The sequence below is a fragment of the Pocillopora damicornis genome, chromosome 9 (assembly GCF_964200805.1).
Source record: "Pocillopora damicornis chromosome 9, jaPocDami1.2, whole genome shotgun sequence".
Taxonomy (NCBI): Eukaryota; Metazoa; Cnidaria; class Anthozoa; order Scleractinia; family Pocilloporidae; genus Pocillopora; species Pocillopora damicornis.
This window is the reverse complement of record NC_142678.1, coordinates 12,148,104-12,173,516: the sequence shown is the minus strand read 5'-3', so window position 1 is coordinate 12,173,516 and position 25,413 is coordinate 12,148,104. Positions and strand designations below refer to the sequence as shown.

Here is a 25,413-nt window from a genome sequence, read left to right as displayed (position 1 = left end):
GTAAAGCCTGCAAGGAAGCTTGAATCCTCAACTATTCTTAAATCACCTCCGAAAGTACCTGCTTCCCCAGTATTGGCTACACATGCGCAGTTCCTCTCAAGAAAGCGTTCGCAATCCGAAGGAAGTGAAGGCGAACCTTCTACTCCACCCCCGTCAGTATGGAAAGTACCGGAATACGTCGAGCCCAAGTGGAACCCTGGGAAACCTGAATCAAAAACGGACGTTATTAACGGCCTTTAAGGACCGACTAGGCTTCGAAGCTAGACCTTTTGATTTACAGGGCCAGCGCCAATAATAATTACCACTCCATCACGGCTTCCAAAAATCTTGCGCGGCATGTACAATAGGGATCTGAGACAATTCAGTGCGTAGATCTCGACTGTCAGACCTGAGGCGCGTCTCTGTAACGGTAATTAGCATTCCTGTAGCCGTTTCTTGACTGTTCAAGAGGTATTCGGTCTTGTAAATTAAAGCTTTTATTTGTGTCGTTCACATTGTAAGGTCAAGATGACAGAATTTTCATAATGCGAACGATGAAACAGAACGAAGTAATGAGAAATTAAACAGAACGGAGAGATTTTTGAGCTAAGACACGTTATAGTTTTCCTAACATTTAGATTTTTTGACATCGAGCCCGAAAATAATTGAGACTTTCGATTAAGGGCCCCAGGTATTAGATGAAAGTTTGGAAGTGAGACACAACAGCAGCTTGTTGGCCATGGCTAACTCATTTGAAATCTAGTATATTTCAAAAGCATTCGTTGAGGTAAACATTCTCGGTATATTCCCCCTCTGGAACGTCTTGCACAAACTCGCGCCTCTAAGGTTTGATATCGCTCGTCAATCTAACGACTTCAACCCCCGCTTCCGCTTCTTCCTCGATATTCCTAGGTACGGCCCCGAAAAGCGATTCATGAACAGGAAACCTTTCACACTTTAAACCTAAGCTCAACGGCTTTTTTTTTTCTTAACATCTCATTTCATCCTTGAAAACAGTACTGTTCTAAATTGTCACTACAAGATAATCATACAAAGTGGCAAACCTGAGTGCCTGAGTGATTACTCAGTCGCATGCGATTACATTGTGGACGTAAATAGTACTCATTTTGCAAACAAAACTTTTAAAATTATACTCCTTCACAGGTTATTTTATGTTAGCGAGCTTTCTCTTTTTAAGGCTTCCGCCCTGATACTCATTGGATCGTTTTTCAATTGCTCCAAGTCAACTCCTTGGCTGCGCTTTGTTAGGTGTCAACTAGTCTGCCTCTTGCTAACCATTGTGTTTATTATTGTTTGCTATGCTTTTTTCAATTTTTTTAAAATTATATTATTATATTTCTAGATTCTGTGACTTGTGAAATGTGTCCTAAGACCCGTTATTATTTATTTATCAAGTTATGATAAGTTTTTTCTTCTCATAAATATCCTTCTTTCCTGTATGAAATATCATCGACAACTAGCCTGGCTTATTAGCTGTGTTCTAAGAACTACTACTGGGCAGGTGGGACTGGATCAACCCTGTTATCAACAGATGAGCCACTAAGGAGTTTCTTAAGTCCTTGACGATAATTTCCATTGAAAATGAAGCAGATACAAGGGTTAATCGCACAATATGATACAGCCAGAAAAAATGCAGCAAGTGTGAAAATTTTGTACCCACAAGAAGATATCTGGGCCCTGTCCGCCAAAAAAAGGTATCCTATTTGGCTGGAGGTGAAGGGAAGCCAGCATATCGCAAATGCAAACACGATAGCTATCGACATCTTGAGCACATTTCGCTCTCGTCTTTCTCTGCTTTTCCTTGAGTTGTCTGATTGTTCGCCTGGCGTTTTCCGTGACTTCAGTTTTAAAAAAATGGCGATGTAAAGTATGGCAATCGACAACAAAGGAACATAAAACACTAAAATTGAAACGCTCAGGAAGTAGTGTTTGAAAGACGTAGAGTCCCCAAAAACTTCACTCCACTGCCTCTGACATTTGGCCCCTCCAGAATACTCGACAACCGTAAAGGTGAGGAAAAACGGCGAGAAGACAGCCATGGCGACTATCCAAGAAGCAAAAATTAACAAGTAGGACAATTTTGTACTGATGAATGGCGAACGGAGGGGAATTATTACAGCCACAAATCGATCCACTGCCACTAAAACCAGGTTCTGAATTGACACACCGGTTGAGACATCTGCCAAGAAAGTTGTCATCTTACACAAGGCCTCGCCAAGACGACCTCTTATTAACCAGGCTTCGGAGCCCAAATGTAGCTGTGTTATGCTTGGCGTGAACAGGAAAAGCGAATAAATCAGATCGGACATGGCCATGTTAACGATGAAAAAGTTGATGGGTTTTCTTAAAGTTCTTGTCCTGTAGACAATTATCCCAATAAGGGTGTTTCCCACCAACGAAATAACAAGTAACAAGCAATAAACAATAGTTTCTCCAATTCTTTTCGCTAAAGGATTGAAGCAGTTTGGAAATGTAACTGGCTGCCCTTCCTTCACTGTTGTGTTCATAGTCATGTTCGCTTGCATTTCTTTCATTAGTAGGAGTACCTTTCCGACACTGGCAAAGTACTGAATTTCCTTTTAGCGAACAGCTCTCATAAATGAGTTCTACAAGTCGACTCGCCGGAGTCTACACCAATCTTAGTCTATATCAATCAATCTATCAATCAAACGATGGTTTTTATCCATACATGGAAACTTACATAATGACAGTTAACAGATAAATGTGGCTTTTAAGCTCTCTTTGAATGTCATTATATATTTCGATGTTAAAACATCAATATAATGAAAGTTAAAGAAAGAAATTAAACTAATATAAAAGAAAATATGTGCAATAAAAGCCCAAATAATTATGATTTGGGATTAAAGACTTCAGCTATCATTGCGCGGGAAAGCAAGCATGTGCTAAATGAGAGCTTCAAGTGGTTCTGTTACAGATGGTTTCTTCTGGTTGAAGAAAATTATCGTATCATTAATGACGAAACGAAACATTTCCATATTCATTCATGTTCCTTGACGTTTTGAAATAAGCCTACGTAAGGGAATTAGCTTGGACCTGAAGGCTGACTTGAGTCCTGCCGTGACCAGGTGCAGTCTATAAGCTGCTAACAATTATTACTCAGGAAAAAAACGTCAAGCTAGAAAAATTCAGATCATGGGTCCTAGTTATTACAGTTTCCCATCCTTACTTATAGCTCAGAACGGAAGGGATACACAAAAATTGACAAACTCCTTCCCCAGGAGGAAGGGGACATCCCATTAAATTCTTGTTAGGGTTGTGCTGATCTGTTCTCCAACTCCTTATTCTAATTATATAGGCTGTGCCAGCTGCAACGGAAGCTAATGTCGCTTGGCCAGTATGTTAATGCGAGCAAAATTGATCTTATCAAGGGCTATAGTCATGCACAGATATTTAGGTTTGAAATCCAAAAAAGTGTTAACTTTGGTTTTTGTAAAAGAATATTCCCACTAATTCCTTTTGAATTCGATTTTTTTAAATCAACAGTTAATGTAAAAATCTTTGAATTAATAAGCCTATAAGGTCTTCAGAACACCGTTTATGTAGGTTTTCATAGCCAAAATGATTTCATGAATATCCTGATCACTGCCACTTGCACAACCAATTATACTGAAAATTCTAAAATTCGTCCCTTTAAAGTCCTATGTCATTTTCTGGTTAGCGGGCAATAAGCCGCTCTAGATTACATCTCTAGTCAGTCGATTCACAATGTTTAGTTTTGAGAGAGAGAGACCATCAAACTCCTTACTGAAGTCATGGCTAAACAGAAGAAACTTTTAATAGTAACTTCCCACGGGGCTTTTCAGCCACATGATCACCACACAATAAAGAAATGTCTATATCACAACAAAATTACTGCTAAGAAAAAAGATGTTTCTTCATTAGATTTTCAAAGCCTTCAGCGGGGGAGCAGGTGGTTTAAAGAAACTGTTTATTTTCCTGCAGGCGAATGGTTTTTCATCTTGTATCAGATTGCTGACTAAGCAAAACATAGGTACGCAAAGCGTGCAAGAGTTTTCTTTTTTTTTTTTAAGTTTAGCCAATATCCGAACAAGCCACAACAATAGCTACAAATCCGCTTTACTCTTTCCACACTAAAAGATGTTATTGAGCGGTAATTTTGGACCGGATTGAGTCGCGAACTGTGTATCCGTTGTAGTTTCTGGTGATTTCTGCCGTTTTAAGCTTGCTTTACCATCACTGTTATTCACCTCATTTACTTTTATTACGTTGGTAAAATCTGTACAGACATCACACAAACCAACTCGCGCACAAAGTAAGAAGACTATATTGAAGGCTTGAAATTATATTACGATCGATTTTCATCAAGAAATGGGCCAGGAATTTTCCACAATAGTGCAAATAATCGTGAAGGCTGATCGAGGAAAAGCGATTGCGTGACGCTCGGTAAGCTGTAAGATAACATGTTATTATTTACCAGACGTAAAAACTCTTCAGATTCTCAGTCTGCATTTTATACCCACTCTGCAGTCTGCAGTCTATATTTTGTATCCGGTCTGCAGTCTGCTATCTGCATTTTGTACTAAAAGGTATCCGTGGCACCAATACAGTTTATTTTTGGTTACATTTATTCGCACAACACACAATCTACCACAAAATACCTGTGTGTGAGGTAATTCGACATTTTCGTTCTTTTCCGCGTTAATACTCTTAATACTCTTCTTTCCTTTTGTAAGAATGTAGACCACTTACAATGTTTCAAGTAATCCACCCACCCTACAAAAATAACTCTTGCATGCATAGCATGCCTATGTTTTGAATGCCCTTGGCCAGACTTGAGCTCACTATTTCAGTATACTAGTCCGACACCCGTATTATCGCTACAATTGATTCCAAGGATCCAGTACCATCCAGGTATCCCAGTTACCCTGCTCACAGGGTCTAGTTTGTGTAAATATGCGTAAAAAGTACCTGAGCGACGTTGACAGATATGAACTTAGCAAACACCAGTGGAAGAAAGTAGCTGACATTCGAATTGCAAGAAGAAGAGCAGTCAACGAGACATATACTACTCTACGATCATTAAACCTATAATGCCTTACGGCAGTATGATTTGGACTTCTTGCAGCCAAGAAAATCTTTTGAAAGTCCTGCGTCTTCAAAAACGTGTGGCTAGAATAATTCTTGATGCCAAAAGAACAACACCTTCTGTCGCCTTATTTAACTCCCTAAAGTGGATTCCCTTTTATGCTGAATCATATGTAAATCGATGCACTTTAACCTAAAAAAGGCTACACGGCAAAACCCCTGAATATATAAATGATTTACTTATCAGGAACTCTGACACACATAATAGATCAACCCGATTCTGTAATCCGGCTTAACTTAAGTTGCCCTCGATATAAGAGAAGAAAGGAAGGTGGTCGAACTCTTGCTGTGAGAGCAACAAATGAATGGAACAAACTAAGTGTGGGCCTCAGACGTAGTACTACTGTTAAAATCTTTAAGCGTCCCGTTTTTAAAATAATATTAAATAGTCAATTTCTTACGCAATTATTCATGTAAATTTTAAAATCTGTATATAACCACATTTTATAATCTTATTTTTCGATGTGCAAAGGCTTATATACTATTTTAATTACTATTAATATTGTTACAACTACTGCTATTAGTTTTTTTTTTTTGAGGGCTATTAGATTATCAGTATTATTACTGTCAAATGTTACCCTGATTAAATAAAGTCTTACCTATCTACCTAACTACCTACCTTCATTCTCTTCGATGAGATCATTTGTCACGACATCAACTCGGCGAAATATTTCTTTCGCTTGCTTTTGTCATAATCAATCCATTCCGGAATGAGCGCTAACATTAATTTCACCACTTGAAATCGACATTTCTAGTTCCTTGTTCGACATATTCAAAATGTCTTCTCGGTTCGCTGAGTACATAGTTTTGGCTCTAAATGAAAAATTAATTACGGGTATTATAGAGTTTTTCCTTTTGTTTAACTTCATTTTAAGTAGGGGTCACCGGGAACCGAGTCTTTTCACCCACGCGCGAGCACGCGCGACCATGCGCGGCCATGGCGTGACGCGCAATAGACAAAAAAAAAAAAAACAAAACAAAATCTAGATCCAGGTCATTGTATGATTTACGTTTTCGGACGTTCAGTACGGATGGAAAGATCTACGTCAGTGGTGTTCATATTTACGCATTATTGTATGACCCTCTCTGCTTTATTGCATACCGAATTCATTCGATTAAACGCCTTGGCGTTTATAAAATTTTTCGAGATTTTTTATTCGAGGGCGGCGTTTATACGAGGGCGTTATATATAGCGTTTTCAATTTCACGATTTGCATGTTAATATATTACTGCATACATAACTTAAATAGTCAATGTCGGATATGCTTCCTCGACATCAGAACTGTTACATTCAAAAGGATTTGTGTCTGGTTCACACAAAATTTCCAACTGTGATCAAAGTATTGATCGTCGTGTGCTTTTTGAACCTATTATTCGAATAAACGCCGCCTCATGATGCGGCGTTTATTTCAGGGCGGCGTCTATAAGTATTTCTCCTCTAAAGTGCGCTGTTTATTCGAGGGCGGCGTTTAGTCGAATAAATACGGTATGTAGCGAGACATGAAATTTACCTGATACTCTGTTGGAGACTGGTATTTAGTACAATACAAGATGGCGGCAGATGCGGACACTTTCGATAAAGACTTTTAGAACAAAAAGAAAAGATACAGAATGATGGATTCTGGAAAGCTTGAGGTGATGCGTAGAAGCGTTGGACCATGGTTTGTCATTAAAGATTTTCAGTCTGTTTGAAATTTTAATGTAACATTAATATGAAAATTTATTCGTGCTTGTTGTCTTCGAATTCACAAAAAAATTATTCTTGATATGTCTGCAGGATATCTCAGTTTGAAGGAAACGACCGTGATACAAATTCTACCTATGAGAGATCTGAGGCAACTTCTCCTTCCAATTACACTAGGAATGCTCAGGTATGATTAAAGTTCCCTATTCCAGACATGTCTTGCTGGTACAGAGTAGTAGTTTTTCGATGTTGCAAATTTTATTGTCTTTTTTTGCCTCATTTTCTTATTCAAGGGAGTGTTTGTCCAGAAGAAACCACAACTTCTCAAGAAAAAGAAAGTAAATAATAGCAGCTTGGATAGAAAATTTAGATGTAAGTAAAAGTAGCTTTGACTGAAAAAGATGTTTTACGTCTTGTCACGAGCATGGGACAAAGAAAAAACCCTGACTCCCATGAGGAATTGGACCTCAGACCTTTGGATTCCTTCACGCTCCGATGCTCTACCACTGAGCCACAGTAACTTTACGGTGAGCGAGGTCTATTACAAAGTTCATATGACATGCGTCCCGTGTACTGTTACAATCAACGATGTCAATAGTGTCATGTTTGTTAATAAAATAAGAGAGATGGTAAATTTTGAGCTCGATAATGAACTGGAGAAAGATATTTTTCGTCTTTTCATGAGCATGAGACAAAGAAAAAATTCTAAGTACCTTGCTTACAGTAGAGTCTTTGTGGCTTAGTGGTAGAGCATCACAAGTCTGAGGTTCAATTCCTCATGCTCGGTTGCTGTGCTTGGTTGCCAAGCCTTTGAACAGGAGTAAGACTGAAGTTGACCTTGTTAGGATACAAATGTTGCTGCTTTTCAAATGCAAGTTACTTTGTCTGGTCTCTATCTCAATATGGTCACCTTCAGCCTCACTCTATGTCATTAAGGCTTGGCAACTAAGTACACAACTGCAAAATGGCCTATTGTCACCATACATGACTGGATGCAAGGAGTAACCTACATTAATCAAAGTGATGTAGCTACATTATAAAATCATTTCATACCTCTTTATTGAAGATACATGAAAATGGTGGAATTAGGCAGAGCCTTTATATAAAATCCCTTCATTGTGGAATTTCAAATTACAATTTAACTCTTCATCTCCCCCCTTTGTATTATTTTCATATTTAGGTGCAGCATGTATGATTTCATAAATTAGACAATCGCATCAAAGAATTCTAACCTTGACATTGAAAATTGATGTGGGCATGTTTTAGCCCTTTTTTGTTTGTGTTATGGAGTTATTTTTACTTTTCTTAGCTTTTGTTTTCACAAATTTTTTACCCCTTTGTTTGGAATTGAAAGAAGCTTTGGAGTTTATATATGAGCCAGATGTTTTGCTTCATTTAACAAGTTCAATACAAGTCTCATTTTTCATGAATGGATCTTTTTTATAGCTTTATTGGTGGGAGGGTTTGGTCGCCTCATGCCAGAAAACAGTCCTGTAATAAATGGCAGCTATCATTCCTGAAATCATGTTTCAGGACCAAGTACTTTTATGAATAACAAATATGTCAACTTTTGTCGTGTTCTGTGGCAAAAGAAATGTGCCCATCAGATGTGTACATGTTTATGTATGAGAGTTCATTTTCTCATTGCCATTTACCTTTCATGACTGCTTCTAGTCAGCAGTGACCTTTTCTTTATGCTGAAATAACTTGGTAGACTACATGTACTTAAATATGTGCTTTCTTTGTTTTAGATGATATAAAGAAAGATGAAAAAATTCAGGGGGATCCATTAAAGAGTATCTTTGTTGCAAGACTGGTATGTGACCAATTTCAAAGCTAGGATTGCTTCCAAGTTAAATGTGGAAAATTTTTTTTAAAAGATGTGTTTGTTTATCATGATTGTGACAATAAATGAATGTTTGATTGTTTGCCTCATGATTTAGGGTCATTATCAAGGCCCATTAGTAGAAATTTTATGGGGAGTGCAGGATTTCAAAAATTTGATAAGGGAAATGGGTCAAACCTGTTAGCTGTGCATTTCTGTCCAACATGACGGAGGATAACTGCACTGTTACAACTGAAGAGTGTTTGTTGTTAGCTTTGGCCAGTGCAGTCTGACAATTAATGTTCAAAGTCAACCAAGACATGAACAAGCGTTAAGCATACCGTGTTGTCCTCAGCTACAGGAATGATGACCAATCGAAATCACTGGGTTCCATTTGGTTCCATTTGGAAAATCTCAAATTTTGGTGTGAAGTCAAGTTATTGATCGATCAAACAGTGTTAACCCAGGGCTAACAGTTTATGACCAGTGACATCTGGAGAGAGAGTACAGGGGTCCAATTCCCCCCCTCTTCTCTTCCCCATCAGACCTTTAGAAGTAGCTTCTCAAATGGCTAATTTTTGTATAATGCCATGTGAGGTTTATACAAAGGCAAGGGGACAAGCATGGGTTGGGTTAGAAGTAATTTGCAGCAAAAAAATTCTGTGGTTTTTGAATCAAAATTTAAACCTCACCCCTCCATTAAAATTCCAAGATTTGTCCCTGATCACTTACTGGATAGTGTAGTATAAATTTACACATTTACTTAGTTAACAAGGTTTGTAGTCCATGTTGCATTATTATTACAATATTATTATATTCTTTGTTTTCTTGAGATTTTTCTATCTTCATCACAGGACTATAACACAACAGAGGAGAAATTATTTGAGATTTTTGGCAGGTATGAATGTTCACCCTTCTGCAATAATTTTTCCAGTGGTGTGCGGCAGGAAGAGTGTTCAGGTTATTGTCATTTTCACATCTAAGAGACCTTCAAAGTGAAAAGTCAGTGGAAATGTATTTCTGTCTATTGAAGCAATATTTGGTTACATTAAATAGATTTTTCCATTCCCACAGATTAAAGATAATATTTGTACATGTATTCCTTTATGAATTCTAGTGAACTGTTTTCAAAGTTCAGCATAACCAGATCCTTTTTGTTGTAAAAACATGGGAATCTATTACCAGTTACTCTCAGTTTTAAAGATTACATGGCAAAAAATGACAGTGATGTAATGAACGTGTAATACTATGTTGGGGAATGATATGAATAGAAGAATTGCCTTATTGTCAAATTGTCAAATTTAAAGAGAAAATTTTGCTTGGATCATGCAATTTCCTTCAACCATCTCCTCTCTAACTTCTTCTAATTCAAAAATAATTGTCAGGTGAAGTTGCGTTTTTTTTTTTCTGTCATTATTCAGATATGGATCCATAAAAAGGCTTCGGCTCGTGAAGGATGTAAAAACTGGAGAATCGAAGGGCTATACTTTTGTGGAGGTACTGTCCTTGCCGTGCAGTTCTTGAAATTTAAGCTCCAAAAATTTGGACTTAAATCCAGAAATATTCCAGAGTTGATATTTTTCATTCTTCTCGTCAGTTTTTGGTTGACAATGTATAGACACTGTAGGAAATCATCGGCTGATCTTTGATTAGTTATAGGTGTGAAAGGGTTAATCCAACACAAGGTCTTTGTCTCTAAGTTTTCAGATGAAAGCGAAGCAAAGAGAGCCTTGAGAGAGACCAAAGATAAACCACTTGTGATTGATGGAAGAAAGGTGAAGAAAAAAGTGGACTAGAAAAACTCGAAACTTTCTACAACGGGATTGTATTATCAACGGGGAGCAAAAATGCTGTTTCTTCTTTACGTCGCTGTTTCTGTACATCCGCGTCGCTGTCTACCAATCTAACCTCTGAAAAAGTTAATGGCAACCGTTATCATTTACGACTCTATCCTGACTCCGTGAAGTGCACTCAAGTTTCACAGAAAGTTACATCTTAGTGTACCCTTGCCTTGCATCCACAAAACATTTTCTTGATTGTTTTGCGCTCATCATGTTCGTTCGTCATGTTTTGGAGTCGCGAAATTTTGAGAGTGATATATAAAACTGAGGTATAAGCATTAGCCAAAGTTATGGATTAGAAGACGAGAATTGAGCGCCAAAGAAATACTCACACTTTGGAACAGCTTTAAAATTCCCATTCTGTTGGTCGGTTGGTAAGGTGGTCTTCCTTCTGTAATTCATGATCAGTAAGTCAGTGAGAAGGACAAAGCTCTTTGGACAGTGAAGGACTGAAGCATAACTATAAAATCTCATGAGATGCCGTTTAAATCCTACCAAACATCGAATTAAACCACTAATACGGGAAGATAGACCACAAAAAAGTAAAGAAAAGAAACGCTCATTTTTGTTTGTTTGTTTTTTTTTTTCAGATTCTGGTTGATCTTGTTCGGGCGGGTGTGATAGAATCCTGGCTACCACGTAGATTAGGCGGGGGTCTGGGTCAAAGGCAGAAAGGAACGCAGAGATTTGCTTGGAAGGTAACACCTTCATAGTCGTCCAATTTTATTCTGTTATATTGAAGTGACAAACGAATTGTTATCAGTGTGATGATGTGACCACCTTCCTGTTTTTTCAGATAATGCACGTGCACATGTTGCAAAGGAGTATGTTTCTCAGTCAATGTTTGCAAAATAACAGTCACAACTTCATTAATTTTTAACATAATTCCAAGCTTGTTTTTCCTTCTAACAGCTCGCTTACTTTGGTGACCCTTCTCGAATTGATCATGATGAAATTTACAGGAGGCAACAGTTATGGATGGAACACAACAGGTTGGCTGATTTTTACTTACCACAATAGGCTTATTCCGATTCAAGTTTGATGAAACATGAATGTGATGCTTGCTTCATATGAAAGGACTACATTATGATGTAATTTTTGACTCAGCTTCGTTGACATTTTCCTTTTTTAGCAATTCACAGTATTGTCTCAAAACTGATCCATTATTGCATCGTAATTTGGTATTATCAACTGAGTTGATAACGTAAATTGGCCACCTTAAAGAGTTTCAAAACTGACGTTTCGAGCGTTAGCCCTTCGTCAGAGCGAATGCAGCACCTTGCTGACTCGTCAAGTCGACCAACTGCATTCGCTCTGACGAGGCGCTTACGCTCGAAATGTCAGCATTAAACCTCTTCACGGTGGCCAATTTACTTTATTAAGTCAGTTGATAATACTAAATTACCCTGTTATACCCTTCCACCGACGCAGCACCAAAGTTGCTCTAGAAACTTACCCCCTTTATTCAGGATTGCTTTTGTTTTGTTTACTTCGCCCTGTGATTGGTTCAGAAAAACCAATCACCCAATCGATCACCCAACCAATCAGATACAAAGCGGATCACAAAGTAGTGACTCGAAGAATTTACATTAGCTGCCATGACATAACTTGATGGTAAATAAAGTATATGCTATTATCTTTCACATGAACTTTCTAGTTGATGATAATTGTTAAAAAGTACTCTTTTCTTTTCAACGGTGTGTATATTCTATATTGCAGACGTTCCATGAAACTCTCGTAGACTTTGGTACAAACTGGATTGTACGACGATAAAACCAAATGATTTAAAAACGAAACTCTCCTGTAGGACTGAATCCACCTGTCACCCAGCCCTATTTTTTATTTCATTCCCAACCCATTTGAATTGAAATTGATACAGGATCTTACTGCACACCAGGAAAGTGCTCCGAAAAATGAGTTCGAGCAGGGGTAATGCTATCTCAATTGAGTCCTCACTGCGCTCCTTAGTTGTGTCTGGAAAAATTTCTTCTGCCCTCAGGCGAAAAATTTTAAAGTTATTTAAGCAGGCAAGCTTACAATGGCAACTGAGTCTGTTATCGTTGGCCGACCGTAGGCTTGTAATTTACAAACTTTATGAATCTTCCCCTAACAAGCCATAGATACACAGAAAGAAAATACGTTGTACTGCTTTTTTTATTTGCTGCAAAGCGGTTCAGTTTTTGCATAGGCAGTCCACTAATGCACCGTAAAAATGTAGCTGTGTTACGAAATAAACAAAATATAATAATTAGCATGGGAATGAACGATCATTTTACGAACGAGTTTAAATAATAATAATAAAAAACTCTGCCCAAATTCAGTTTTGTGTTCCGTTGTTTAGAATTAGTGTTCTCTGCCGATTTAAAGTCGTTTAATGTGTCTTTTCAGTTCCTTTGCTTTTCCCCTCCAATGTCTGGTAACGTGGGGTCAATTCCCGACCAGAGGCCGTGGGCAATAAGTTTTTTGACTAATGGAAGCGCAAATTATCGTATTGATCTGACAAGGCTCTTTGAAATTTACTCCAGTTATTGATTACGAACAGAAAAATGAATTTTTTAGTGGGAAATCACCCAAAGTGTTTTGTCTCTCATCTAATTACTATCATGAAATGAGTGCCCGCTCGTTTGGCAACGGTGATGAATTTTCAAGTCTTAAACGGACTTTTGTAGAAACATTTATTATTAAGCCAAACTCCTGTTGTTACTAAAATTAGTTTTTCAAGTGGGAGGGATAACATTTTTAAGAATGGGGTGTGAAGTCTCTTAGAAAGTGTGACGTCATTGCTATTATCGTGCCATTAATTGCAGGTGTTTGAGATCAAGAAAACGGAAACAACTAGAGGGCGATAGGGAAATGAACCGTGATAAATATTTTAATTATAACTTTCTGCGTTTAAAGTCTATCTATCATTGGAAAGTAAGAGTCAAGCCCTAGTAAAGCATGGCTGTTGGTAATTACTACGTTCAAACGATTTCGAAGATTGTTGAAGATACTTCTCTTTGTTTCGTGTGGGTTTCCGAGTGAACTATTTTAAATATTAATGAAGTTCACTGAGGCTTAATTATGAGTCAACTCGGAGGCAATTGTCTTTTGAGGTTGTTATGATGATGCGTTTGTAAATATGTTCCAGCCTTATTCCGAAATTCTCTTTTATATCTCAGTTCTTGTGTTAGATTAAGGCTCTTGAGCCAACGACAATGTGCACGCAACTTTTCCTATCATGAATCTTACTAAGGTCTTAAATGCAACTTATGAGAGTAGAACGCGCCATCGCGAAAGCCTTAGAGATCGTAATAGATGGCTCCACAAATTCTCCCAACGCCGTTATAAGAAATTCAAGGAAATTGTTGTGAGAAAATTATGTAAATCGGTTTATAATGGTTGACTGCCGGGAGCTGGCAACCCCATGTGGCGAATAGCATGTCACTCAGAAGATAACAGAAGTTTCCAGGTGTGTGAGAGTATGCAAATTTTAGCATCGCTAAAGGGTTTGAGTTTCCCATAACTTGCCAACTACTTTATCGTAACATAAGAACACGAAACACGAAGGAGATTTCATCCGTCGAGTTTTGTTTTAACGATTCGTGATTGTTAAGTCAGAAACTGACCCAAAAGAAGACGAAGGAGGCCATAAAGAAGTCTGCAAATACTTTACATGGTTTCCGTTGGTGAACCAAACGAGGCCAAGGTTTGCTGTTATTGAAACCAGGTTTTTTGCAGGTGTGTGCGCAACTTTCTTAGCATAATTTGATTGTACATAGAGCACAGCCTACATGTTCTAGAAATCGAACTCCATGGTAGATTTAACTTGCGTATAAGCTAACAACCATGTTGAATCGTTCAGAGTAAGTTTACAGAGTTGTATACGTATTTGATGAGGAAATATTGGAACGGAGGGCTTTTTCTTTTACAAAAAGGACGTTCTACATCACAGGTGTTGGAAAAATCTTTAAAAAACCGACTAAGAAAGAGGTAATTCGGTTTCCAAATGAATTGGACCGCAACACTGAATGAACCGGCTAGTCTCTGAATACTCTCTCTCTCTCTTTATTTCTTAACTGTAAATGGGCAAGTTCCATAAACGTCGTGTGGTTTTTATGTCAGATGATAGCTGAGCTACCTCAAAAAAATTGTTTGTCTTAGCTTGCTTGATTTTGTTATGAAGAGAATGATGTAAATTTTCATGTATGTTAGGAAGCTCCCGTTTCGATAAGTCAAGATAATTTTCATCCTTTCATAATCCACTTGGCATTTTGGTAGCCGCGGGGAATAAGAGCACAAATTTGTGCTACTAATCGGCTCCAATTGCTTATTTATACAAATTAAGTTCCAGTTCGAGTTAGAATTGTTGACGTCGGACAGTATAGTCATAACTCAACTCCCTGTTTTCTTATGGGTACAAGCAACTAACTTTTGATCTTCGACTAATGCATAGTTTTGTAAATATTATCGGTTTCCAAAGCAATAGTAATTTTCGAACCCACACTCAAGCTGTTACGTTGAATGGTAGAACTAGCTCTGTACATCATGCAGCGAAAATAACGGACCACCATTGGAAGGGCGAGACTTATTGGAGGTATAGAAAAAAAATTAAATGGAAACCAAAGATGTTATTTTCTCTGTACAAGCAAATTTTGAACGGAAGTTTCTACTTAAGCTTTCGTGTTATTAAAATAAGGCTGAATTGTAGAAATTTGGCTTTGTGATTATATCAACATGTTGCGATACATAATTTATTATAGTAGCGTCGCGCGTCATCATTGATGAAAGTTTTCTTTTGGCTCAGATAATTTGCCTGAGTATAAGCCATACCTTCAGCTGGGCGACATCTTAATTTCTTTCGATCAATAAATTATTCTGTGCATCATTTCCGAGTTTACTAGGAATTCTCAGTATCTAGCACGGTACAATTCCTCTTAAAAGCACTAAGGCGAATTTGGTTTTCATCCAAAGTAAGAGATACTTGCCAAATTACTAAATTGCCAGCAGTCGTCTACTTCAGGCCATATTGATTTGGAAGAGGGTTTTTCATCACGAGGTACCGTTTTACTAATTAAAGTTAAAGAAGGAAAGCTTGAGTTCCAGTCTTTATTGAGGAAACAGTCATTCGCCTGCTCCACCGTATTTACTATTTTTTTTATTGCGTCTTTGCAATTTCAACCCAGAGAAAACAAAAATAAACAAGAAAAGAAACTTCGGATATTTATTGCAGGTTTGTGTTTTTATTCTGTTTGCGAATGTGGACCTGAACAGTGCTCCATTCCTTTCGTTTGATAAAAAGTGAAGGTTTTTTAACACGGAGATTAAGTTTACAGGTATGGATGTAATACCCGTTTTAACAATTAAAGTAACTTAATATATGTTTTGGATGAATTTTCCATCTCAAGTCATTCCCATACGTGTTTCCTGCGACAATATGGTTATCTATTACTTAAGCTTACACCTGGAAAGGAATTTTCGTATATTGCTTAACCTGTTTCATTGACAATGTTCTCGGTACTGAATTTTTTAGTCACTGTTCTCGGGTTTTGAAAGTACTGAAAAGCTCTTTTGAACTGAATCGGCGTAAAAACAGTTTTTTCTTCTCAACTACTTATTTACATGAAGAATCGATTTTGGATTTCGCAATAACCTTTCTCTGAGAAAGTTGTTTACATTTTGAGATGACCTATCCGTAAGCATATCGATTATCTACCGATACAGCTATATCTCCCGGGAACCAAATATCCTCACCACATACAAGGAGTTTATCCACCTGCACGGTGATAACACCAAACTGAATTGAAAATAGGGTAAACATTGAAGTCTGCTTCCAAAAATATTTAAAGATAACCGCAAAGTATTCAGATCGATCCGCGTGTTACAGCCTTTGAGCCAATCACTCAGGGCGATTCTACGGAATCGTAGCTATTTTTCCAAGTTCAAGGTAAGCTCTACTTGCCACCACTTTGTGGGATAATGGGAAGGCTGTTTGTTTATAATGATAGAATTCATTGTAATGTATGCGAGGTAAATTTTGGAATTGTAACTGAAACACTTTTCCCGCCGAAAGGTTTAAGTCGAGGCCTCCAAATTTGCTCGATGAATTCATTCAGGCAAGTTATTCAAGTTCGTGGTTATCAAATTACACCGAATTTACATATCGCCGTTACATTATACAAGTTACGCAGTTGTGGATGTTCCTCCAAACCTCAATCATTGTACCATTGTAAGAATAATTTTATTTATTGATTGATTTGTTTCCCAAACGATCAATACGTTATTTTAAAAATAATTGCGAATGCAGGTGAAGATAGAAGGCTTTAAAATATATTTATTCTATTGTTTGATACCAATTGTGGCGCAGGGCATGCACAAAGGAAGGATTGTACGAGATGGGTAGCAATGCACGGATGGGTGATAATGCAAGAGTAATTTTTGGAAGAGAGATTACCTCCATGCAACGAACTGCATCTGTAAGCGAGTGCAGTTTTCTCCGAGCATTTTAAGCTAAAAAAATCAAACTCTGCCCTTTCCTTACAGATGACCCACTGAATGGTTTAGTACGCGTGCTTCTCTGGTCAAGAAGTTAACAAGATGTCGAGAGGGACCCAAGGGCTCAGCTGGTCCCAGGACTTCCTCTTACTCTTTATTCTGGTTCCTGCGGTGGTTGGGCAGTTTACTCTACCGTTCCTTTACATGCCTTTAAAAAGCCTGCTTCCAAATTTTTTCGGATCAAACGACAAAGATCTGAAAGTAACCACTGAGCACGTGAGAATCTTGTCTCATTGGTCTTTGGAAAAAGCATATTCTGAAAATATGACTAATATTTTGAGTCGATTGGCAAAAACCGATTTTTACCAGCCAGTATCATTTACAGCCGCTGATTTGAAAGACTTAAGCTATCAATGGACATACGAGATTCCATTTGGAAGTGTCAATGATTCTTTGAGTAATGACAGCGTCGCCCTAACATTAAATGCAGCAGATTTCCAACAGGAACTCTTGAAATATACGGGTGAAAAATTCTTATTTACTGTCAACAATGTGGCGTCAAGGTTAAAAATTCCAATAAGAAATCTCTCTCACTCTTATGATCCTGGAGACTGGGAGACTGTCGTAAATGCAATGGTTTCAGAGAGTTCTTTGGCATTTAGCAACAAACTCCAACTCTCATCCGTGGATGCCTTAGCACGACTGGTGAAAGTAGAGACACAGGAATTACTAAAACTTACCCTTGGCGCTTTTGAGAAACTGGTTTTTCCTCTCCCTCCAAAGAAGGCGATTCTTGACGGAAACACGACATCCACGATTTTCAATTCTTCAGATATCTCAGAGGCTTTATATCCTGAGAGTACTTTGTCAGAAGCCCTAAAACATGAGGAAATTAAACTTTCTCCTCAACAATTCGGTATTTTGTACAACATGAGTGAAGAGCAAATCAAGACTTTAGACCGATCGACTCTGAAACAGATTTATCACATGTGCATGATTCCTATTCAGGACCTTCTGAAAAAAACGTTGCCTGACGCTTCTGTAAATGTTTTTGGATCAGTTTCTCGTGCACCTCCATGTCCAGTGTTGATCAAAATAAAAGGGAATTCGATTTCCTCATTTCAAACCAACCCAGTGATCACCTCCGAACAGACGACTGTGCTAAGAATTCTCACAGAAGTTGCCAATCTATCTTGGCACGCCGTCCGCTGGTCGGTAAATGCTTCTTTATCGGACTGGGAGTTTCTAGATGCTGTAACACTCCCACAACTTGCTGAAATCTCAGGATATGAAGAAAAAAGTTTGCGAAACGATTCTGTGAGCGAGTTAGTCAAACTTGTATTCTCCCTAAGGGAAAATGGCACCCTTGACAACTCGACGGAGAGCTATCGTGTATTCATTGCAAAGAGGCTGATGGAGACATTCAACCTAACATTGAACGAGGTGGCTACGTTAACAGGGATGGCTGATGGTTCTTTGGTGAAAGTTTCGTCCCCTTTTCTGTTCAAAAGCTTTTTCAATGCAACAGTTGTCTACTTCAAGCTGAATTCAAGTGAAGTTATCAAGGCTCTGCAGACGACAGAAGAAGATCTTCACTACTTACCGAGACAAGAATGGAATGACACGATTCCTGTCATAATTGACGCTGTAGTTAAGATCGAAGCCACAAAGTTGCAAATGTCAGTCGCAAACCTGTTTCAGTTGATAGGATACAACTCTAATGAGCTTACCATTTCTCAGCTGAAGAGGATTATCGGAACTCTGATCCAAGAGGTTACTGAGAAGAAAACGAGGTTTGAGAGCGATCCCATAAGCTGGCATTTAGCAAATAATTCTATCTCAGATGCTGATTATTTGAACACGTCGGTTCATACCTTGTTGTTATCTGGAGGTGGCTTCACAGATGTAGAACTAAACCTCGTTTACGATCTCAAACCTGATCAACTATTCATCCTCGAAGGTCTACAGTTTAGCGACCTACCTCGTGTTTGTCAGTTTAATACCTCTTCTGCTAAAGATAAAACACTCTACAACATTACAAAAGAGCTGGTTGGAATAAGAGAATATCCAGCTTTGTGTGGAACAACAAGATTTTATGTGAATGGAAGAAACAGGAACATGTCTTACTTGCAAACAGCTTTCATTATTATTGAAAACTCGACTGTTTCATTCGTGAATCTTGTTGAAATGGTGACAAGACTTCCATGGCGGAAAAACGTGTGGGCTTTCGGTTTGAAAATGGAAGACTGGACAGCGCTTTATGTTCTAAATCAAGAAACATTTAGAAACGTCACTGGTTTTAGCTTGGATGTGTTTCGGTCCAAAACGCTCTTGCAGGTATTTCAAGAGTGTTTACAGCTTCAGGCGGACAGAGATACAAGTTTTCGTATGAGAGAAAGCCAAAGCAAGGGACCCATGTTGGACATTATTAACGACCTGTTCAACACAAACGAAGACGAACTCATTCGGTTTGGAGACATGGCCAAAGCGGATTTTGAGAAGCTGTCTCCCTTTGAAGTGGTTCCACTGGTGTACAAATATCTGGAGGTAAAGTTCAGGGTGTCATTAAAAACACTAGAAGCATCGCTGAAATTGCAGCCTGGAAATATAAATAAGCTCGCACCAACCGAATGGAAAGAGGTGATTCCTTTTGTGAGGGCAGAAGTCATTCGAAGTGGCCGTCGGCAGCTTCATGTTAGTCTGTCAAATTTCGCAAAGCTGCAACAAGAAACTGTGGAGAGCCTCCAGAACTTAACTCTGGCACAGTTGGAATCAAAATGGGACGACAGTGTGATCAGGCTTTTAAATGGTAAAATGGCCATGGAAAATGAGTCAGTGCTTCATATCATAACGTCTGTTGGCATTTCAAAGGAGCCTCTTGGAGAGATGACTATATTGGATTTCACTGAAAACAAGATAAACCTGACAAAATCAGAACTATTGCTACTTTACAACTTCAGCTCCATTGGAATTGAAGCACTTGGAAACTACACTTTCAACGAAGTCTCGCAATATTGCCAAATCTCTGAGAACAATATTTATAATAAAAGGCCTCACGACATCGTAGTCTCGCTTCTGGGACATAATAACGACATGACATGCCCCAAAGTTGCTTCACTTGTTGCTGCTGCGATAAAAACTGTTGATGAACTGGCTGCAAAATCAAACTTTAATGTGCAAGATGATGTCAGTTTGTTAACGATGTTTGAAGATCAATTTGAGCTGCCATGGCCAAAGATTGCATGGGCAGTGAATGCCTCGCTAACCGACTGGCCCATATTGGGTGCAACATCTCTGTCCAATATGTCCACCCTGGTATCAAAATCCACAGGCGACTTAAAGCGTCTTAAATCATTCAGGGAAATAACAAGTCAGCTATTAGCCCTTTCACCAAATTCTTATACTACGCTGTTAAACGACTACCGGGCTAAGCTAGTCAGCAAAGCATCCAGTCTCTTTCACGTCAACTCCTCCAAGTTGTGTGATAACTGCAGCATCGTTAATTTATTGTGGAAATCGCTCACACAGCTCAATTCTCAAATTGATTTTGATCTCCATAATCTCCCTCATGAATTGAAGGTTTCTTCCTACGAGTTCAACTTAACTCTTCCATCGCAGTGGACACTGATAGTATTTCCAATAGTAAAAGGAGCCTACGCTAAAGCTGCTCTATCGCTAGAGATGTCCCCTGCTCGCTTGTCAATTCTCCTGGATATCCAACCTCCAACTATCGAAAATATGACTGTCAAAGATTTCCATGATGTCTTAAAGCAGTCTATCCAGCCCTTGATTTCTGCCAAGACCGCTTTGATGAAATCTTCTTTGATGGATCTTATCACCGCCAGTGGAAATAATTTTTCAGCCCTGAGGAACGACAGTATCTTTGATATCATCGACTCACTTATTAATATTCCCATTCAGAATCTTACCTTCATCTTCAACTGGACGGCAGAACAGCAGGCCATACTCAAGAATTATACTCTGGATGATATGATTTATTACAGGGGAGAGAAAGTTGGTAATGAAACCCTGTTCACTTTGGTCAGCTTTGTCTTTAGGGAAAATCTACCCCCACGTACCCCAACACCGCCAACGTTACTCCCGTGTAAAAGAGGATTGGTCAGGGAAGGAGATAGCACAGAATGCAAAGGTAAATTTGTCGTTGATTTTGAGAATTCTTAAGTCAAGCTGTCCAATTAGCCTGTTCGTTAAGTAACTGTGCGAAGGCCAAAACGTTTTTTATGTGCAGAATTGGTCTTCGCCAGAATGAGAGCATTTTCGATTTTCCTCCTTATTTTAATGTGATTTTGCCTTTCAACAGGGACCTATTTGCTGTCTTTTGCCTGCCCACCTCTCTACTTTAACGATGTGTTGAACAAAGTGTTTTAAGTAGATAAAGTTTAAATGGCGTCGTTTGCTCCTCGGTACTTGTTAAACTTAGCTAAGAAGTGTTTCTTTTATTACATAGATATCGACGAGTGCGGCTCTGGAGTGTGTAGCAAGGACAGTCAGTGTCAAGACTATCATGGGGGTTTTGAGTGTGAATGCAAAGTTCCCGGCCATTTTAAAGCTAGTTTCAATGAGACATGCAAACGTGAGTAACAGTTAGATTGAATGTCACGCCTCATCCTATAGTTTCACAATTTCTTCCCGAAGCTGTACTTTGGTATTTGACATATTTTAAAATGTAGGCTCATTTTAACAAATGAAGCCTGAATGTACATATCTGCACCAAAATGTCTTTTTGCCAACTTGGGCTCATGGAAGTGTATTTTAGTCGATCAAACCAAAATAAGGCCTGGAGTGGATGCAAAGATTACAAGGATGAATAAATTGGGATTCTTTATGAACTTTCGTCAACTGTTGGCACCAATCAAGGTTTGACTCACAGGTCACGCCTTCTATTTTGCAGCTTGTAAGACCTTTAGAGGCACTCTGACCATTTCAAACAAGGTATTTGGATTATCCCTCAAGAACAAAGCATCAGGGGGTTACTTCGATTTCAAGGAAGAATTTGAAGCGATGGTAAGTCTCCAGACCATGTGTCTTTCTAGACGATTGAAAGCAACCCTTTCATGTTGCCTCTCTGATTTATTTAAAGTAAGGATTTTATCCTTGTAGAATGTTGGGGAAGCTTCAAGAAAGAGACAGAAATGGAAAAGGAATCGGCATCATGGAGATTAAATACTTCATGTTATAGGAGCAATAGTATTTCACAGTGCCCTGCTCTTGTGAAAACATTTGCTTTTCTTTATTTCAGGTGAATCAAGAATTTAGGAAATCAACAGTAAACCAATATTACTACGGCTGTAGAGTCAACAACTTCAGGTATCAATCATAGGCAAAAATTTGGGTTAAAATTTTTCATTTCTTAGACTCCTGCATCGTGATGGAAAGTAGCTTTGAGTGAGAACCTAGTAACTGTGTTGTCTTCTCGAATATGAGGCTAAACTCCTGTGTTATATTCCCCCTTCTCAAGAGAACAGTCAGGGAACCTAGGCAGGGAATACCGCTGGGGATAGCCCATAAAGTGGACAAGCATCTTTCCTATAAAAGCAGCGACGATCCCAGTTGCTTTATGATAATGAAATCGCGAAGAAGGCAACTGTTTTACATGAGGGTCATGTATTCATAAGCTGACTCAATCAGTTGTACCTTTTCTTATTTAGCTCTTTTCACTGCTATTCATCTAAAGGCCGCATTTCTAATCGCTTTTTTTCTATCTACATTTTGTAGGAACGGTAGCGTCATCGTTGACTTCCTAATCTTCACAAGTCCACAGTTTTCTGGGTCCTTGCAGGATTTACAAGATGCCCTGGCATCAAGATTCAATAATTCACATCTCGGCACATTGAAAGTAAAAGATCCTGAAATTATAGGTAAAAAGAAAAGTTTTTGAACATGATGATTGATTTTGGATATCTTAAAGAATTAAAATTTTAGGAATGGATAAATAAACCTTCATAAATCACCTGACGAGCGCCATTTGAAAACAAAGTTTGGTATCTTTTGTGGTATGAGGAACTTAAGTTTCAAAATGTCAGCATTTTTGTTTAAGTTATGAGGATCTTTTGATTTGATATGGATAAAAAGTTGAGGGATAATCATGTCGATAAAATCAGAAGAATACCTCCATAGGGTTGTTAACTGGTATACAACTGAAGACATGTAATTTAATGTTGTGGTTATGTCTAAATGTAAATCTAACTTCTTGTTAAAGATTTTGACGAGTGCGCAGCTCACCGCGATGATTGTGGCCAACATGCGAGCTGCGTGAACACGGAAGGTTCTTTTGACTGTAAATGCAATGATGGCTACGATGGGGATGGTAGAAAGTGTGAAGGTAAAATAGTTGAACTCTTTTGTGAATTCAAGGGTTTAGGGTTTAGCTTACATGAGTTCAATCAAGAGCTTGTAATCTCCTGGTCCAATTTAGTAATAAGAAGGTTATAAACCTATCGAGACTTCGATAATTACTGAAGATCAGAGAGTATTTTATCGCGTGTAACAATATCTGGTTCCTTCTTAACACTCCTGGTACGTTCTCGTATCACAAAAGCGATGGTGTAAAAAATTGGCTTTAAAAACACGTACAGGACAGACTATTGTAGTTGTCTGTCAGTTGTTTACCCATAATAAGCTTCCCAAAATTAATGAAAAGATAGAAGAATTCCATCCTCTTGCATAGTTATGCAGTCTTCTAAGGCTAGAGAATCTTTTGAGGACCGTGAAGAACTCGGGTCATCTTTTGAGGAACAGTTATTAGTTGTGTAATTTACATGAGGTACCAAATAAATCTGATTTTGCCTTCTGCTCGTTGCTCACTGAGAAGTCCAAAGAGTGATTGAGCTTTTCAACAAATATAATCATCCCACTTCATCTTGGTTTTAATAAATCTTTCAACATTGCTTCAAACGTCGCCCAACATCTACTTTCGTCAACTTTGTAGTAATCTTGATTTCCGTACATACAAAGTAGAGTATCTGTGGATTTACATACATTTGTTCTTGTTTAATTTTTTTTTCTCAGCGGGATTTTTTAAGACTATGTGGTGGACTGTCATCGTTGCAGCATTCCTTCTTCTAATAGTGGTTATCATTGTGGTATGTTTGGTGGTAAAGAGACCCAAACCCTCTGGAAGGTACATGTACCAACTTTACTCTGTAATACCTCTTTCTGAGTGGACCGTTGTTTTTTATGTGAACAAAACCGAAAATTCATTTGTAGATATTTACCTTTTGATCTTAATTGTCTGCTTTAGATATGGTCTAGAAACAGATGCTTCTCTTTCAAACAAGTACAACAGACGGAACAGCGGTGCCAGCAAAATATCGTACCGTACTGGTGACGTTTATTACAAGGATAAAGATGGGAAAATGCGGCCGGGCACTGCGCATAGCTCCAGCTCCCAGGAGAATGGGAGATCCCACCCACCACACTTTGATGACGATGAGGAGGACGACAACGAAAAATTTGAGCCAAGTGGCACGATGAGAGCTAAAACGCCGTTTGAGCTGGCAGTTGAAAAGAACTCCAGAAATGGAAACGTCTATGAGCAGAGGACCGAGTTTCAGTTGTCTGAACTGCCTTCAAACGGGGCTAATGGAGGAGTACCGTCCTCCGTTGAGAACTAACAGTGAATTGAAAAAAAAAAGGACTAACAGTGATAATAAATGCAAAAAGTAGCCAGAATAAGCCTGATAAGCAGCCATAAAACGACAGAAGGCCGAGGAAGGTGTCGTATTTTGATTCGAAGGACTCTAGAAACGATGAACGACATGAAAACAGAGTTCGTTAGTCTTATTCGAGTCCATTACGTCTCTTAGACCGTGCACCTTTGTAAAGTAAGCCTTTGGACCTAACTGCATGAAGAGTAAAATATTCAAGAAAAAGATTTATGAGATAAGTAATACAAGAGATGAGTTAATGTAAATCGAAACATGGATCGATCGGCTTGATAACAGAAGATACGTTTATCCTATCCTTTGAAAGTTCCCCTTAACTATTTTGAGACTAATGTAATATTTAAATTAGTGAAGAGGACAACACGATTTTGCTTAAAAATAAAATGTCATGTCATACTTGGTAGTTTGTTTCTTTGAATACTAGCGTGCGTGTGAAAATGCTTTCAGGTCAATTTCTGTGAAAAGAAGTGACGTCAGTAACTAAAGGATATTGAGGACACATGAATCTGATTTGTCTCCAAAAACTGTCTTTATGTGGGATAATAACGTACATGAAAAAATCACGCGCTTCGTACTGGCTGAGAACGAATACATTTTTAGTGGTGATACGAGTGCAAAGTTGTAACAATAGCAAGCGCGCTGTCAAAATGTCGTCTATTTTAATTTTCTGTGATGTATATTGTTAATTAGTAATAATATGATTTGTCGTGCAATTTGGTGTTAACATGCACTTGTAAATTTTTCAGACTACAAATTACACTTGCCCTGCAATGTTGT

At 38.4% G+C, this 25,413-nt stretch overlaps 3 protein-coding genes and 1 long non-coding RNA gene across 4 annotated transcripts; 2 read left to right on the top strand and 2 right to left on the bottom strand.

Annotated features, from left to right (window-relative positions):
- Positions 1-927: 927 nt before the first annotated feature.
- LOC149040129 (QRFP-like peptide receptor) lies at positions 928-2,617 on the bottom strand. The gene has a single exon (XM_089182436.1). It carries the CDS (start codon positions 2,532-2,534, stop codon positions 1,491-1,493), a length of 1,044 nt encoding a protein of 347 aa, XP_089038562.1. The 5' UTR covers positions 2,535-2,617; the 3' UTR covers positions 928-1,490.
- Positions 2,618-6,581: 3,964 nt separating this feature from the next.
- LOC113676561 (U11/U12 small nuclear ribonucleoprotein 35 kDa protein) lies at positions 6,582-12,793 on the top strand. The gene is made up of 10 exons (XM_089182435.1): positions 6,582-6,788; positions 6,905-6,998; positions 7,105-7,183; positions 8,563-8,627; positions 9,491-9,534; positions 10,058-10,133; positions 10,337-10,411; positions 11,068-11,175; positions 11,390-11,469; positions 12,197-12,793. The coding sequence occupies exons 1-10, from the start codon at positions 6,739-6,741 to the stop codon at positions 12,216-12,218; spliced, it is 693 nt and encodes a 230-aa protein (XP_089038561.1). The 5' UTR covers positions 6,582-6,738; the 3' UTR covers positions 12,219-12,793.
- LOC149040128 (uncharacterized) lies at positions 9,586-11,912 on the bottom strand. Its single transcript, XR_016179754.1, has 3 exons — positions 11,490-11,912; positions 10,810-10,926; positions 9,586-10,546 (listed from the first exon to the last, which is right to left on the bottom strand). It is a non-coding gene; the product is annotated as an uncharacterized LOC149040128 (long non-coding RNA).
- Positions 12,794-13,906: 1,113 nt separating the features above from the next.
- LOC113676521 (uncharacterized) lies at positions 13,907-25,035 on the top strand. The gene is made up of 9 exons (XM_027193183.2): positions 13,907-14,197; positions 17,000-21,101; positions 21,420-21,545; positions 21,864-21,976; positions 22,212-22,279; positions 22,688-22,830; positions 23,172-23,294; positions 23,981-24,092; positions 24,213-25,035. The coding sequence occupies exons 2-9, from the start codon at positions 17,054-17,056 to the stop codon at positions 24,583-24,585; spliced, it is 5,106 nt and encodes a 1,701-aa protein (XP_027048984.2). The 5' UTR covers positions 13,907-14,197; positions 17,000-17,053; the 3' UTR covers positions 24,586-25,035.
- The last annotated feature ends 378 nt before the right edge of the window (positions 25,036-25,413 follow it).

Coding starts and splice junctions, on each gene's coding strand:
- LOC149040129 (XM_089182436.1), bottom strand. CDS start 2,534: ATGAAAGAAATGCAAGCGAACATGACTATGAACACAACAGTGAAGGAA.
- LOC113676561 (XM_089182435.1), top strand. CDS start 6,739: ATGATGGATTCTGGAAAGCTTGAGGTGATGCGTAGAAGCGTTGGACCA. Junction 6,999..7,104: donor ATTACACTAGGAATGCTCAG/GTATGATTAAAG, acceptor TTCTTATTCAAG/GGAGTGTTTGTCCAGAAGAA. Junction 8,628..9,490: donor GTATCTTTGTTGCAAGACTG/GTATGTGACCAA, acceptor TCTTCATCACAG/GACTATAACACAACAGAGGA.
- LOC113676521 (XM_027193183.2), top strand. CDS start 17,054: ATGTCGAGAGGGACCCAAGGGCTCAGCTGGTCCCAGGACTTCCTCTTA. Junction 21,102..21,419: donor AGATAGCACAGAATGCAAAG/GTAAATTTGTCG, acceptor TTTATTACATAG/ATATCGACGAGTGCGGCTCT. Junction 24,093..24,212: donor AGACCCAAACCCTCTGGAAG/GTACATGTACCA, acceptor TGTCTGCTTTAG/ATATGGTCTAGAAACAGATG.